The sequence below is a fragment of the Procambarus clarkii genome, unplaced genomic scaffold (assembly GCF_040958095.1).
Source record: "Procambarus clarkii isolate CNS0578487 unplaced genomic scaffold, FALCON_Pclarkii_2.0 HiC_scaffold_136, whole genome shotgun sequence".
Lineage (NCBI taxonomy): Eukaryota > Metazoa > Arthropoda > Malacostraca > Decapoda > Cambaridae > Procambarus > Procambarus clarkii.
The window spans coordinates 285,758-298,283 of NW_027189169.1; the positions used below are offsets into that span (position 1 = coordinate 285,758).

Below are 12,526 nucleotides of genomic sequence, written 5' to 3' on the forward strand. Positions count from 1 at the left end.
CTTCATCTTCATCTTCTTCATCTGTTTAAAACACGGGAGACATCTCCCGTCACGCTGGGTGCAGTCGCACCTCCACAGATCTCCAGTATCATCTATTGATACTGGTGATGGCTCAAAAGAGCCACCACTTACCAATTCATGCCCGTGCCACCTATTGGGTGGCTTCATCTTCATCTTAACACATTCACAAGGGAGACATCTCCCATCATGCAAGGTGCATTCGCACCTCCACAGATCTCCAGTATCAGCTCTTGATACTGGTAATGGCTTAAAATGGCCACCACTTACGGGCTATTCATGCCCGTGCCACCTTTTGGGTGGCTTAATCTTCATCATCATCATCATCAAATATTAAACCAGAGTCTACTTTCAAGTGTGGTCTAGAGCAGACACTTGCGAGATACTGTACCGACGCTCAGTGCGCTCAACTCACACCAAAGTATCACCGGTGTACTTCTGTATATTCGACCAAATATATATATAGTATCTTAGTGTCTGTGTTTATTTGTCACCATACTTTACGTAACAATAGAACCGTTACACAATTAATGTATCAAGTTTTGAGACTTGTACACATTTCAGTGCAAGGATCAAGGCAAATAGTTCAGTCTGAAGGGTAGAGGCCCAGTTGTTTATACGGACTCCCCACTCAAAGTATAGGCCATCGCCCATTGTCAGGACAACTGCACTTCCAGCTGCACCCGTGGTGCGGTGTAGGGAACCATCAGTGTATATAATTTGAGAGAGAGAATGCTCTGTGGACAGAGCATCAATATGGCTTAAGGCGTTGAGCTTTGCCTCAAGACGAAGCTTGGGCTGATCTCTAATTTGCTTCTTGGGTGGAAAGGGAGGGATTAAAACTGGAAAGGGTGTAACCTCCCACGGTGCAGGAAAGTGCCGTTGTTGTTTCTCTTGGTACAAATCATGAACCCCATACATTCTGAGTTGAGTTCCAGTTTTTGTTATCCATTTGGAACAATGCTGATTTTCAATAAAGAAATTCTGGAGGGCTTCTGTGCAAGGATTAGGATGAGTTAGCCTAAGCATTTTTATACCAATTTGACAGTTAATTTCAGTAACACGATCAACAACGCTCAGAATATTAAGTTCCTTTTTCATATTAAGTATCTTTGTGGTACGAGGGCACCCAAGGATTATCCTCAAGGCTTCGTTCTGCAATTTTTCAAGCCCTCCAAGCTTTCTTTCAGGCATCAAAACAAGCAAAGGTGCAGCATAATCCACTAAAGATCTGATGTATGCAAAGTACATCATTTTGACAATTCTGACATTGGCACCATAGCCTGAGTGATAACCTGCAACAGCCTTGAGAGCTCGGAGCCTCTCTTTAAACTGACGACAGAGTCTGAATACAACAGGACCATACAGTGGCACCTCAAGGCCAAGGTATTTGAATCTGTTTACATAGTCAAGCTGGGAGCCATCAGACAGTTGCATCTTGCGAACAGCTCCTCCCTGCCTGGGTGGGCGCCGATTTAGTATCTTTGTTTTCTCTGCTGAGATAATTAAACCTAGGTCCTGACATGAGTCTAATACAGAGTTAAGAGTGTTCTGCGTGTTAGCATACCCAGCGGTGTGTATCATTATATCATCAACTAGTGTCAAAATTTATGTTTGTCCTGCACACCGCCCCCCATCCAGTGGGCAGCGGTGGATATATAGGTTACAATCACTTAGTTACTACCTACAGTTAGCAAACGGGATATTTGGCTAAAATTTCTGGTAGCAGATCATTTTGAATGAAATATTTACACATCGCTGGAACATTGGTTATAGAATTGTCTCTAAATTCACGTATCTTTTCGCACTCCATCACATAGTGACGGAGGGTGTGCGAATAATTTTGTTGACACAGTTTACATTTGGTCAGGTCTACATCAGCAGATAATGAGAATTCACAGAGATACTTGTAACCGAGTCTAAACCGAGCAGCAGTAACATCTAGAAGTATATAAATAACAAAATAAACAAATAAAATAAATAAATAATCCGGTGAGGCCGTAGCCCCTGGAGGGGAAAACGTTTGTTTACATGGAGCGCAGCAGCTGTGCTGAGGCCGCTAGGTGCTCCGTTGAGGCAGGGGACAGCTGAGGACCATACTTGTGTTGGCAGAACACACTTAACAGACTTTCTCAAGCCAGCCAGACAACGTACAGAATGTCTGTGGGCGACGGCCAACAGTACGTATGAATTGTGCACTATGTTACGGCGCCTTAGTATAAGCCTAAAGCCCTAGAGTCAAACTAAATCAGTGCAAACACTTTATACCGGTCCGTCTAATTACCACAAGCTACACAAGCTTCAGAAAGCTTCAGAAAGCTTATGTTAGTAATGAATAATATGATATATTTACTCATTATAATGTTGGTGCTGACTGTACAACACGAGAAAACATAATTTTAATCTGAAAAAGTATATTTTTATTAAGAAATTAGACGAAAATAAAGAGCTGGTGACGCCAAATAAAGTCGACGATCCAAGCGTCGGTTAGGTTAGGTTAGGTTAGGTTTGGTTAGGTTTGGTTTGGTTAGGTTTGGTTTGGTTAAGTTAGGTTAAGTTAGGTTAGGTTAGGTTAGTTTAGGTTAGGTCAGCCTAACCTAACATATCATATTTATTCATTACTAACGTATTGCCAGAAAGCTTTCTGAAGCTTTCTGAAGCTTGTGTCGCTTGTGGTAATTAGACGGACCCCTCTATACAAATAAAAGGACCTCTGGTCTAATACAAATAAAAGGAACTATGGTCTATGGAACTCACTCCCGAACGACTTAAAAAGCTGTCCACCGTATGCCTTAATCAAAAGTAAGACCAAAAAGTACCTAATTTCATCCTCAGTGGGTCCGTAGTATTAATCAAAGTTACCCAAAGCCTGCTAGCATTATGTAAGTAATGATATTTATTTATTTATATATATACAATTAGGTACATTTGGTTCGTAAGAGTACATAGCATTGTGTTTACATTTGTGTTCATCCTGTCTAAACTCGATTATGGTTGCCCTGCATACTCTTCTGCTTCTCCTTCTACTCTTCGCCGTCTTGATGCTTTGTACCATACTGGGTTGTGTCTCGGCTCTGGTGCCTTTCGTTCGACTCCCGCCCTTAGTTTGTATGTTGACACTGGCTTTCTCTCTCTTCAGGACCGCCGTGATCACTACTGTCTTCGCTATCTTGCGCGGTCCTTCCAACATCCTTCCTCTCGCCTCTGTCGTGCATTGACTTTTCCTCCTCCTGTGGTGTCTGTTCCTCTTCGTTGTCTCCCACTTTCTGTCCGGTTATCTCACTTACAGGATTCTCTTTCCGTTCATATTTCTAATGTTTCTCCTCGTATTGTTCCTTCCTTACCTCCGTGGAGAGTCCCCCTTCCCAAGTTTTGTACGTCCTTGACTTGTATTACTAAAGCCTTTACCCCTCCTACTATTCTAAAAAGCCTCTTCCTTGAGCACTTTTCTTCGCACTCCCACTCTATTTCCATCTTCACTGATGGGTCTAAGTCTGCGGACGGTGTGGGCTACTCTGTTGTTTTTCCTGACCGTACTTATATGTGTCGCCTTCCTTCGGAGGCTAGCGTCTTTACGGCAGAACTTTATGCTATTCTCTATGCTCTTCGTCTCTTGCTTTCTCATTCTCATTCCTCCTTTGCGGTTGTAGTTGATTCTCGTAGTGCCCTCATGGCTCTAGGGTCCTTTAATCCTGTCTATCCAGTGGTCATCGAGATTCAACATTGGTTGTTTCTTATTTCTAGTAAATTTAAATCAGTAGAGTTTTGCTGGGTTCCCAGCCATATTGGTGTTTGTTTCAATGAGCGTGCGGATGCTGCCGCTAAGGAAGCTATCCGTTCTTGTCCCATCTCCCATAAAAGTATTTCTTATTCCGGCTTTTATCCTGTTATTCATTCTTCCATTCTTGCCCGTTGGCAAGGTTGTTGGTCCTCTGTGGTTGGTAACAAGCTGCGTACTCTCAAACGTAGTGTGTCCCCGTGGCCTTCCTCCTACCACCGTAACCGGCAGTGGGAAACTGCTTTGGCACGGCTGCGGGTTGGTCATACCCGCTTAACCCACAGTCACTTAATGGAGCGCCGCCCTGCACCTTATTGTCCGAATTGCGTTGTCCCTCTTACAGTTGTGCATATCCTTGTTGAATGTCCTGACTTCCAGGACGAGCGTGTGTCTTGCTTTCCGACCGTCCCTCGCGGTCACTTGTCCCTCAATAGAATTCTAGGTGAATCGGATACTTTTGATATCGTTCGCCTTATGCGTTTTTTGTTCTCGTATTGGCATTCTTGGTGATATTTAGCGCCCTCTGATTATTTCGCACTTTGATGGTGCTACATAGCCTTCCCGGTTTGGTGCCTTCTTTTGATAATTACCTTACCTTACATTTGTGTAAAGTCACTAGTACACACAGCATTTCAGGCAGGTCCTTAATCTAACAGATAATATTAACTAAGTATATTCTAGCAAAATTTATAAAATGTAACAGGTATATTGTACGAAAAAATTGTGAGAGAGTAGTAGGTATATTAAAGCATATTGATAGCTTTGATTGGTAGCAGTAATAGCTTGATTGATAATTTGACAGATAATAATAGGCACAATAAAGCATATTGATAGCACATATGACAGCAATGATCACAATGGTAAAGTTGTAAGGCTTGGTTACATAAATATTGGGGGGTTGGGTAGCATTAGATACAGTGCAAGTTTAAACCACAAGGTGGGAAACTATGAAGATAAAATTAGGTACTTTTTGTTTGTTTTTGAATGAGGCAAAAGTTGGACAGCTTTTCAATTCATTACGGAGTAAGTTCCATAGACTAGATCCCTTTATTTGCAAAGAGTGTTTACACAGATTAAGTTTGACCCTGGGGATATCAGAGAGAGATTTATTTCTGGTGTGGTGATAATGGGTCCTATTACATCTGTCCAGGGAGAGTTTCAGAGCATGGTATGCATTTAAGAACAGGGTTTTGTAAATGTAGATGGTACAAGGGTCTTTCCATCTCAAATCACCAAAAAGTCACCTAGGGCTCCCGCTGTTGAGTATCTGGAGCTTTAACTCATTAAATTATTTGGTTATTATGATTAACACTTTTGCCCGGGCATGACGCAGCATTGCGTCATCCGTTTACTGTCGGTAATGCCAGGGATGACGCAGCATTGCGTCATCCACTTTAAATAATCGCCAAAAATCGGGTTTTTATCTGATTTTTTGGGGACTGGTTTTAAAATGCGCACCGATGTCTTCCCATTTTCTTTGTTGAGCCTCGTGGCCCTCAGGCGGCTTGGCACACGCCGTGGGCCCATTGTTTTCACTCCACTGTTGTGACCAATGTCGCCTCCCCTCGTATCTCAAACGTGTGAACATTTCGGCTATTTTCCGTGGCTATATTTCTTGCTGCGGCTTTAGAAACTATCTACGCTTACTCCACGATGGATAGTGATCATGAACAAGGCCCTTCCAGGAAGAAAATTGCGAAAGAAAGGCTTGAAAAGGGCGGGAATTGGGAGTTTAGCTGAAAGGCGTCTGAGTGCTCACTTGCGGCTAATGCGTGGCCCGTCTTCAACTCGTCGGCGGTTGGAGCGTGTCCAGGTTTTTTATTTTATATGCTAATGTTCCTCTAGAGAATTCTATTGCAAACCCATTGAGACCAAAATGAAAGACCTAGGACAAAAATTGAGGGGACCAGAGTGAAAATAGTGAAAACATTTTATCGCGTTTGCGCGCTCCTGCGTTTGCACTTTCTCTGTTTGCTGCGGGTAATTAGCCGGGCTTTTGGAGTTTATATGCATTTAGTGCTGTAGAGAATTCTATTGCGAACACAATGATACAAAATTTAATCTCGTAGGATGAGAATTAACACTTTCAGCCTCCCGGCGAATGTAAAAAAAAAAAAACCGTATGTGCTCCGGGCGTTTTGCCGCGTAAGCGTAAAAACAAAAATGTGTATACTCTTTTTACTCTCCTGACCTTAGTTCTCGAGCTACGTATTTCATTTTGGTACCAACGTGTTCGCAATAAAATTCTCTAGAAGAACATCAGTAAAAAAAGTCACGAAACGTATAGGGATACCAGCACCAAATAAATAACTACGAAGATGACTCGCCGTGAGCGCCCAACAGCAACAAAATGTTTTTACTCTTGGGATTGTTATCACCTCCACACTTGTCCTACAGCGTTAATTTTGGTATCAATGGACTCGCAATGAAATTCCCAACACGGTGATATGAATATAAGCGTAGAATAATGATTGCGGCCCGCCCGCAAGAGTGTGGGAAGTGGTGAAATTGTTACCCGGTATCGGTGACGGGACGACGCACGGCGCTTTGAAAGTTTATACTTATTTCACTCTCATGACATTATTATTCTATGTACGTCATTCATTTTTGTGTCAATGTGTTCGCAATAGAATGTTCTATGAGCCCGTAGGTAAAAAAGATCAACAAAGCGTAAGATAGAATAGCGCCAAATATAAAACAACGCTGGAACATATCAGTGAGAGTCAAACACACACGAAATGTTTTTACTTTTGTTATGTTTGTGAACCTTTCATGAACTTATTGTACCATGCAGCCTATTGGTGAGAAAGAGAGCCTCATGGCGCGCAGTTTGAAACAAACCCAAAGTAAATCGGATAAAAATTGAATTTTATACAAATATTTTAAAAGAGGACATAAGTTTATGTCCACTTAGCGGTAGCGGGTAGGCGAAACAGGACGCTGGGAGGAGTCCTCAGCCGCAGAAAGTGTTAAGGTGACAAAGTTGAAGAGAGTATACACTTTTCAGAATTTACGCGCTCTCCCGTGAAACCCTGGGTCCCATATCGCTCAGTTGAGGGGTGGCGCACGGGGTACGCCAAAGTGTTAACATAAATCGAAGGACCACCCATTTTTGAGAAAAGATGGAAAACGAATAAAGGTGATTATTAGATTGACACTAGAACCAGTGCCTATGTACAATAATTAACTTAACAATCACTTGAAGATAATGAATAGACTGTATTATTAATTAATTAAAGTCAAAGCCTCAAATATCAACATTGGGGGGTTATTTCTAGAAGTTCATATATATCTAGGAACCAATGTGGTTCGTCACTAGTTCATTAAGGAGTTAGTAACATGGCAAATCTGAACTAAATATAGATTCAAAGATATGACATATCAAATAATGAATATATTGAAAGATTATGAAATGTTGAGCAACAATAAGAGTAAAACACATTAAACACCAAGCCATAAATTCTGGTATTAAATTATTCACTGTAAATATTCTATATATGAATTTATATAGAAACTACTAATAATCTTATCTAAATTTATATGAAAACGAGTGTCTTAGCTGTAAGACGACTTCTGTAATTCCGTTTCGTCACTTGTCCTTGTGATCACAAGATCCCAACTAAGAAGGAACCAGTAGAGAATATCGTGAGTGAAGAGAGACAACTTGTTAACTCCTCGTCTACACGCTACAATCAGGGAAAATTAAGTAGCATTTTATTAGGTTATGAATTATTTCAATATTCATTGAAATTGAAATAAATGAAGAAAATCAACTAACGTTGTGTTGTTGTTCTTGCTATATAACGACAGACTACCCACAAATACACGATCTTGAATGATGCAACAAACGAGAATAGTATACTTAACGTGAGCGTGCCAGAACACTAAAGTCTGCCGAAATCGCGTCTGCCAGTCCCTGGCGTCCACTGCAGTGTACGCGTAATTACGGGCCGTGACTTCAATTGTTGATGCATTATTAACTGGTACGGCACTGTAGAACACGTGGGGAGGTAATTGGTGACTATTGGTGGAGCTGCAACATAATTAATGTTGGAAAACTCTTCAGTCACACCACCACCACGCGACTTCCCCTCCTAATCACCGGTCGGACACGTGAGGAATGGCGGCTCGCCGCCAGCGTCTCGCCGCCAGCGTCTCGCCGCCAGCGTCTCGCCGCCAGCGTCTCCCTCAACCCCCTCTCTCGCATTCGCAATAGAATTTAGTAATCACGGAGAATTCTTTTCCGTGTAATTACTGACGTAATGCGTTAAAAGAATAGGGTTGCAATTGTAGGTATTTAAATATTGTTGATATTCTCGCTAGAAGGTGTTGATTAACCCTCAAACCGCTAGGGGCCCAAATGGAATTCACACCCACAGGCGCAACAAAAAAAAAAATTCCAAAAAATTCTTTCGTCTTATAGAAGTGTTCATTTTTGTTCCCTGATCACGGAAAAAATAACAAAAAAATCGTAGGTGGCATATTTTAGCCGCAATAGGGTAGGGAAGTGTGGCAAAAAAGGGGCGTTGGCAGAGCCTTCGCCAGAGGAGGTCTACTCCGCCCGAGCTGTCAGACGGCAGTTGCCACAAATATATTATTACCTAATTATTTCAATGTCTGATTGATTTTTTCTTAGTTTTTTTGCAGTAATATTATTCCATACAGTGAATTGTGGTATATTTATATTATAAAATGTGTGAATCATCGCTGTACTCAAAATTATGGTGTGCATATTAGTGATTCAATTATTATGTTCATAAAACAAACAAATAGTTTTGCTGTTGTTACACTCTATACACAGGTTATATATAAGTATCTGCATGTTTTGTACACCATAACGAACTACTAAGTTGGTCTTGTGAGTCAAAAAGCAACGAGGAGTGACCGCCAAACACCAGCAAGCCACTCACTGCCACTCCCTGCCTCAACACCTCCTCACTCACCCTCATTCACCTCCTACAATACTCTTTCTGTATTTATTCACTATACACAGACGTTATATATATACGTATTTACATGTTTTGTTCACCATAACTGTACATCTAAGCTTGTATGGTGAGTAAAGGCCACAAAGACGTAGCTACTCACACAGTCAGCTGATCGGCGGCCGCCCTCAAGGCCAGACGCACTAATATTTGTCCTTCAACAATATTGTTTGTGGTGTTATTACGCTATATACACATATTATATATAAGTATCTACCTGTTTTATTCACCATACCTGAACAAATAAGCTGGTATGGTGCCCAAAGATCATAGTGGCCATCAGTAAACACCATGCCAAGACATGCAGACGACGCTCTTCCCTCACCAAAATGGCGGCTCCCAACCTACTCCTCTCGCTGTTATCACACTCTATACACACGTTATATATAAGTATCTACATTTGTGTTCACCATATCGAACCACTAAGCTGGTATGGTGAGTGCAGTCAATAAATGGTGGCCACACACAGTCAGAAGACGACGCCACAACCCTCCCTCGCACAGCCTTACGCCTCCCTCCATGGAGCACAGCGCTAAATATCACCACAATCCTGCTATTATCAGAATCCTGGTCAGTTTTATCACAGTCAGGGGGCTTCAGTAATACTATCACTGCTAAATAATAGCAGTATCATATATATTATGGTATTTGTAGGCGATGCTGTGGTCACAAGCTGAACAGCGGTGCTGTGAGCTCGTGCTGCGTGCGCCAGCCTTGGTGGCTTGCTCAATACTGACGCTGTAACACCCAAGAATGTTGGCCTGGATTTTTTTTCTAGGTGGCATCTGACAACTATCGGTCGTGGCTGTACTATAGCTGCCCCTATCCCAGGCGGGGAGTTTAAATTATAGCGCTAGACATGAAATCATATATAAATGATGTGCGCGGTTTCGGTTTTGTCACTGATATCATTTATATATGATATGCGCGGTTTGAGGGTTAAGCACGGTTTCCTTATTAATGAGAAATGGGAAGTATTTCCATGGTGTTTGTATATAACAGATAAAACTGTCATTTAGTGATAATTTTAGTTAATAACTCTCGGTTATTGGATCATTAGGGGTTATATTATCAGTAATTAATTATTATACAGAATACTGATAAAAGTAGAGATCCATATTCAATTCTCTAACATATTGGTAATAAATATGTCTAGATCTTCACCTGCCCGAAACGCTGCGCGTACTAGTGGCTTTACAAGATTGTAAATACTGTACTATGCTATGTATTCTTACAAACCCAATGTACCTTCTTATATATAAATAAATAAATTAAGATAGGCAATATCTGACGCAATCCTGCCTCTCGATGTTGTGAGAATTTCAGCAATTAACGTGCAGATAAAGAAATATTAATTGATGTTAGTATTACAGTTAGTAAGGTTAATTGATACTGTGGTTAATACAATAATGATGAATTGTAATACAAGAAATTATGTATTAGTGTTGGAAACTTTCCAACACCCACTCCACCCTCTCCAAATGCCATGAAATTTTGTAGTAAGATAACCCTAGACCCCAAATGACACTTTGCAAAATATTAGAGCTCAATTTACTTTGTTTCTGTAATAACAGGTCCATATTCAATGGGTCTCGTCCCGTTAATGCGTAAGTACCACAAAAATGACCAAATTTGACCCTTTGTTAAATCACTTCTATTACCTGTAGGAGTGTGAAATTTGACACACCAGGACAACTTTTGGTGTAGAATAACGTAGTGTAATCGAAAAAGCAGTATGGGTGGCCATTCAGTTATCCATCCATGCTAAAATCACTGCCAAATTTTGTCGCAAGAAATTTGGACCCCAATTTGGAGACCACTTACTCATCAGCAAAAGGTCTAAATGCCATGATCTTTTGCAACGATGTATAACAAGCACAATATTATGCATTGATGCAATAGCAACTCTGTTGTATCCATATATCCAGAGGTGCCCCACTTGAAAGTTGGCCCAAAAATATTTATGTACAAAACTAGCCAACTTTCAAGGCAAAATATCTCAGTATGCATCATTCCCAATTTGGTTTTGAATGACACCATTGGATAGAGCAGATTTTTCTGTACAAGAGTAACTTTTATTTAGGTTGGGATCTGAATTCCTAGTTCAGCCAGAGGACTCTGAAAATGACACACCTTGGTGCGATATAAAAAAAATGAAATTATGATTCGCCATCTTCTTTGTGCACTGATCAAGACTTTTTTTTCTTTCCATTCTTTCCAGGACACATTCAACTAAATTCTTCACCCTCAAAAAACTCTGCTATCCTTTCCTTCACTTCCTCAGGAACTGACTTGCCCTGCATTTTCTTAGGAAGTGCTAGTATTCCCTGGTCTTCTTTCAGCTTCCTAGCTTCGTGAACTATGTACAGTATTCTGAAACTTTGAATTGCTCCATTGTCTTTAGATAGACCAGCTTTGTGGCACAAGGGTTAGGATTTGTATTTTTTCTTGGCGCTTTGCTACATGAAGAATTAATTTCTTCAATGAGTTTATTGAAGTCTTAGCAATTTGTGCACTGTTGGCTAGAGCTTGGTACCAACAGGTTTTAGCAATCAATATTTCCAATTGCAGCAATCTGCTCTGCAATTATTTCCTGTGCTTGGCTAATCTTGCGCTTTGCATAACCATGCTTATCCCTTGCACTACATCGTTGATATTTAATAGGTGAGATGCCTAATACTGATAAACTTGTGTTTACACTTTCACAGATTTCCATATTATCAGCAGGACCATCAGAGTCAGTAGAGCTGGACTCACTCACCTGCTCACTGTCCAATTCCTTTCTGCATGATGTGCACAACTTTTGGCCAGGCTTAATACTGACTTTCACCATATCTGACATTTTCTCTGCAGTAGCTACTGTGATTGGTCACAAATCTTTTTGCTTTATATGGAATTTCTTCTTGAAGGGATTGCAGCAAGTTTTTTGCAAAAAATTCAAATTTTGTCAACAGCAAAGCTGCATGATGGAGGCATACTTGAGATTCTCCATCCAAGTTCAGTTCATTTCGCTTTGCTATCAGTTTTTGATCTTCTGCACTATATTGTTTTAGAAACTTCAAGCCTTTGTTGGGAGTGTAGGTTGTCAAGTGACATTCAGAAGAGCCACGCTTATGGCTAGCAATAGCACATGGCAATAAACCAATGGAATCCTGATTCATGACGTATCTGTAATCGAATTCAAATCAAATTATTTAATTAACTGAATACAGTAATTTCAAGTGAGACCTGTAATACATAAATATATTAATATTGCTTTTTATTTACAGTATTTGTGTATTTATTGCAAGTAAATACACAAATAAGTAAACAGCAATGTTTGACCTGCTGACACGATACTACAAAGATGTAAAGATAAATATAGAACAGGAACCTAAAATAGCACTAATTGTTTAATAATAATTCTGAATCCCACTACCCACTGTTCTACCCAATGAAGCTTAAAATGTTTCCAATCAGGTTGGATATCAATTTGCTAGCAGTCATGATCAGTGAACAAAGAAGATGGAGAATCATAATTTGATTTTTTTGATATCGCACCAAGGTATGTCATTTTCAGATTCCTCTGGCTGAACTAGGAATTCAGATCCCAACCTAAATAAAAGTTACTCTTGTACAGAAAAATCTGCTCTATCCAATGGTGTCATTCAAAACCAAATTGGGAATGATGCATATTGAGATATTTTGCCTTGAAAGTTGGCTAGTTTTGTACATAAATATTTTTGGGCCAACTTTCAAGTGGGGC

General features: G+C 40.5%; 1 protein-coding gene across 1 annotated transcript in view; it reads left to right on the plus strand.

The window, feature by feature from the left end:
• The first annotated feature begins 2,037 nt into the window (after positions 1–2,037).
• LOC123756890 (nuclear speckle splicing regulatory protein 1) overlaps positions 2,038–12,526 on the plus strand; it is a 142,557-nt gene continuing 132,068 nt past the window's right edge. The window contains exon 1 of the mRNA XM_069320451.1: positions 2,038–2,198. Within this exon, the coding sequence (XP_069176552.1) occupies positions 2,176–2,198 (23 nt within the window). The 5' untranslated portion in view covers positions 2,038–2,175. The remainder of the gene's footprint in view (positions 2,199–12,526) is intronic.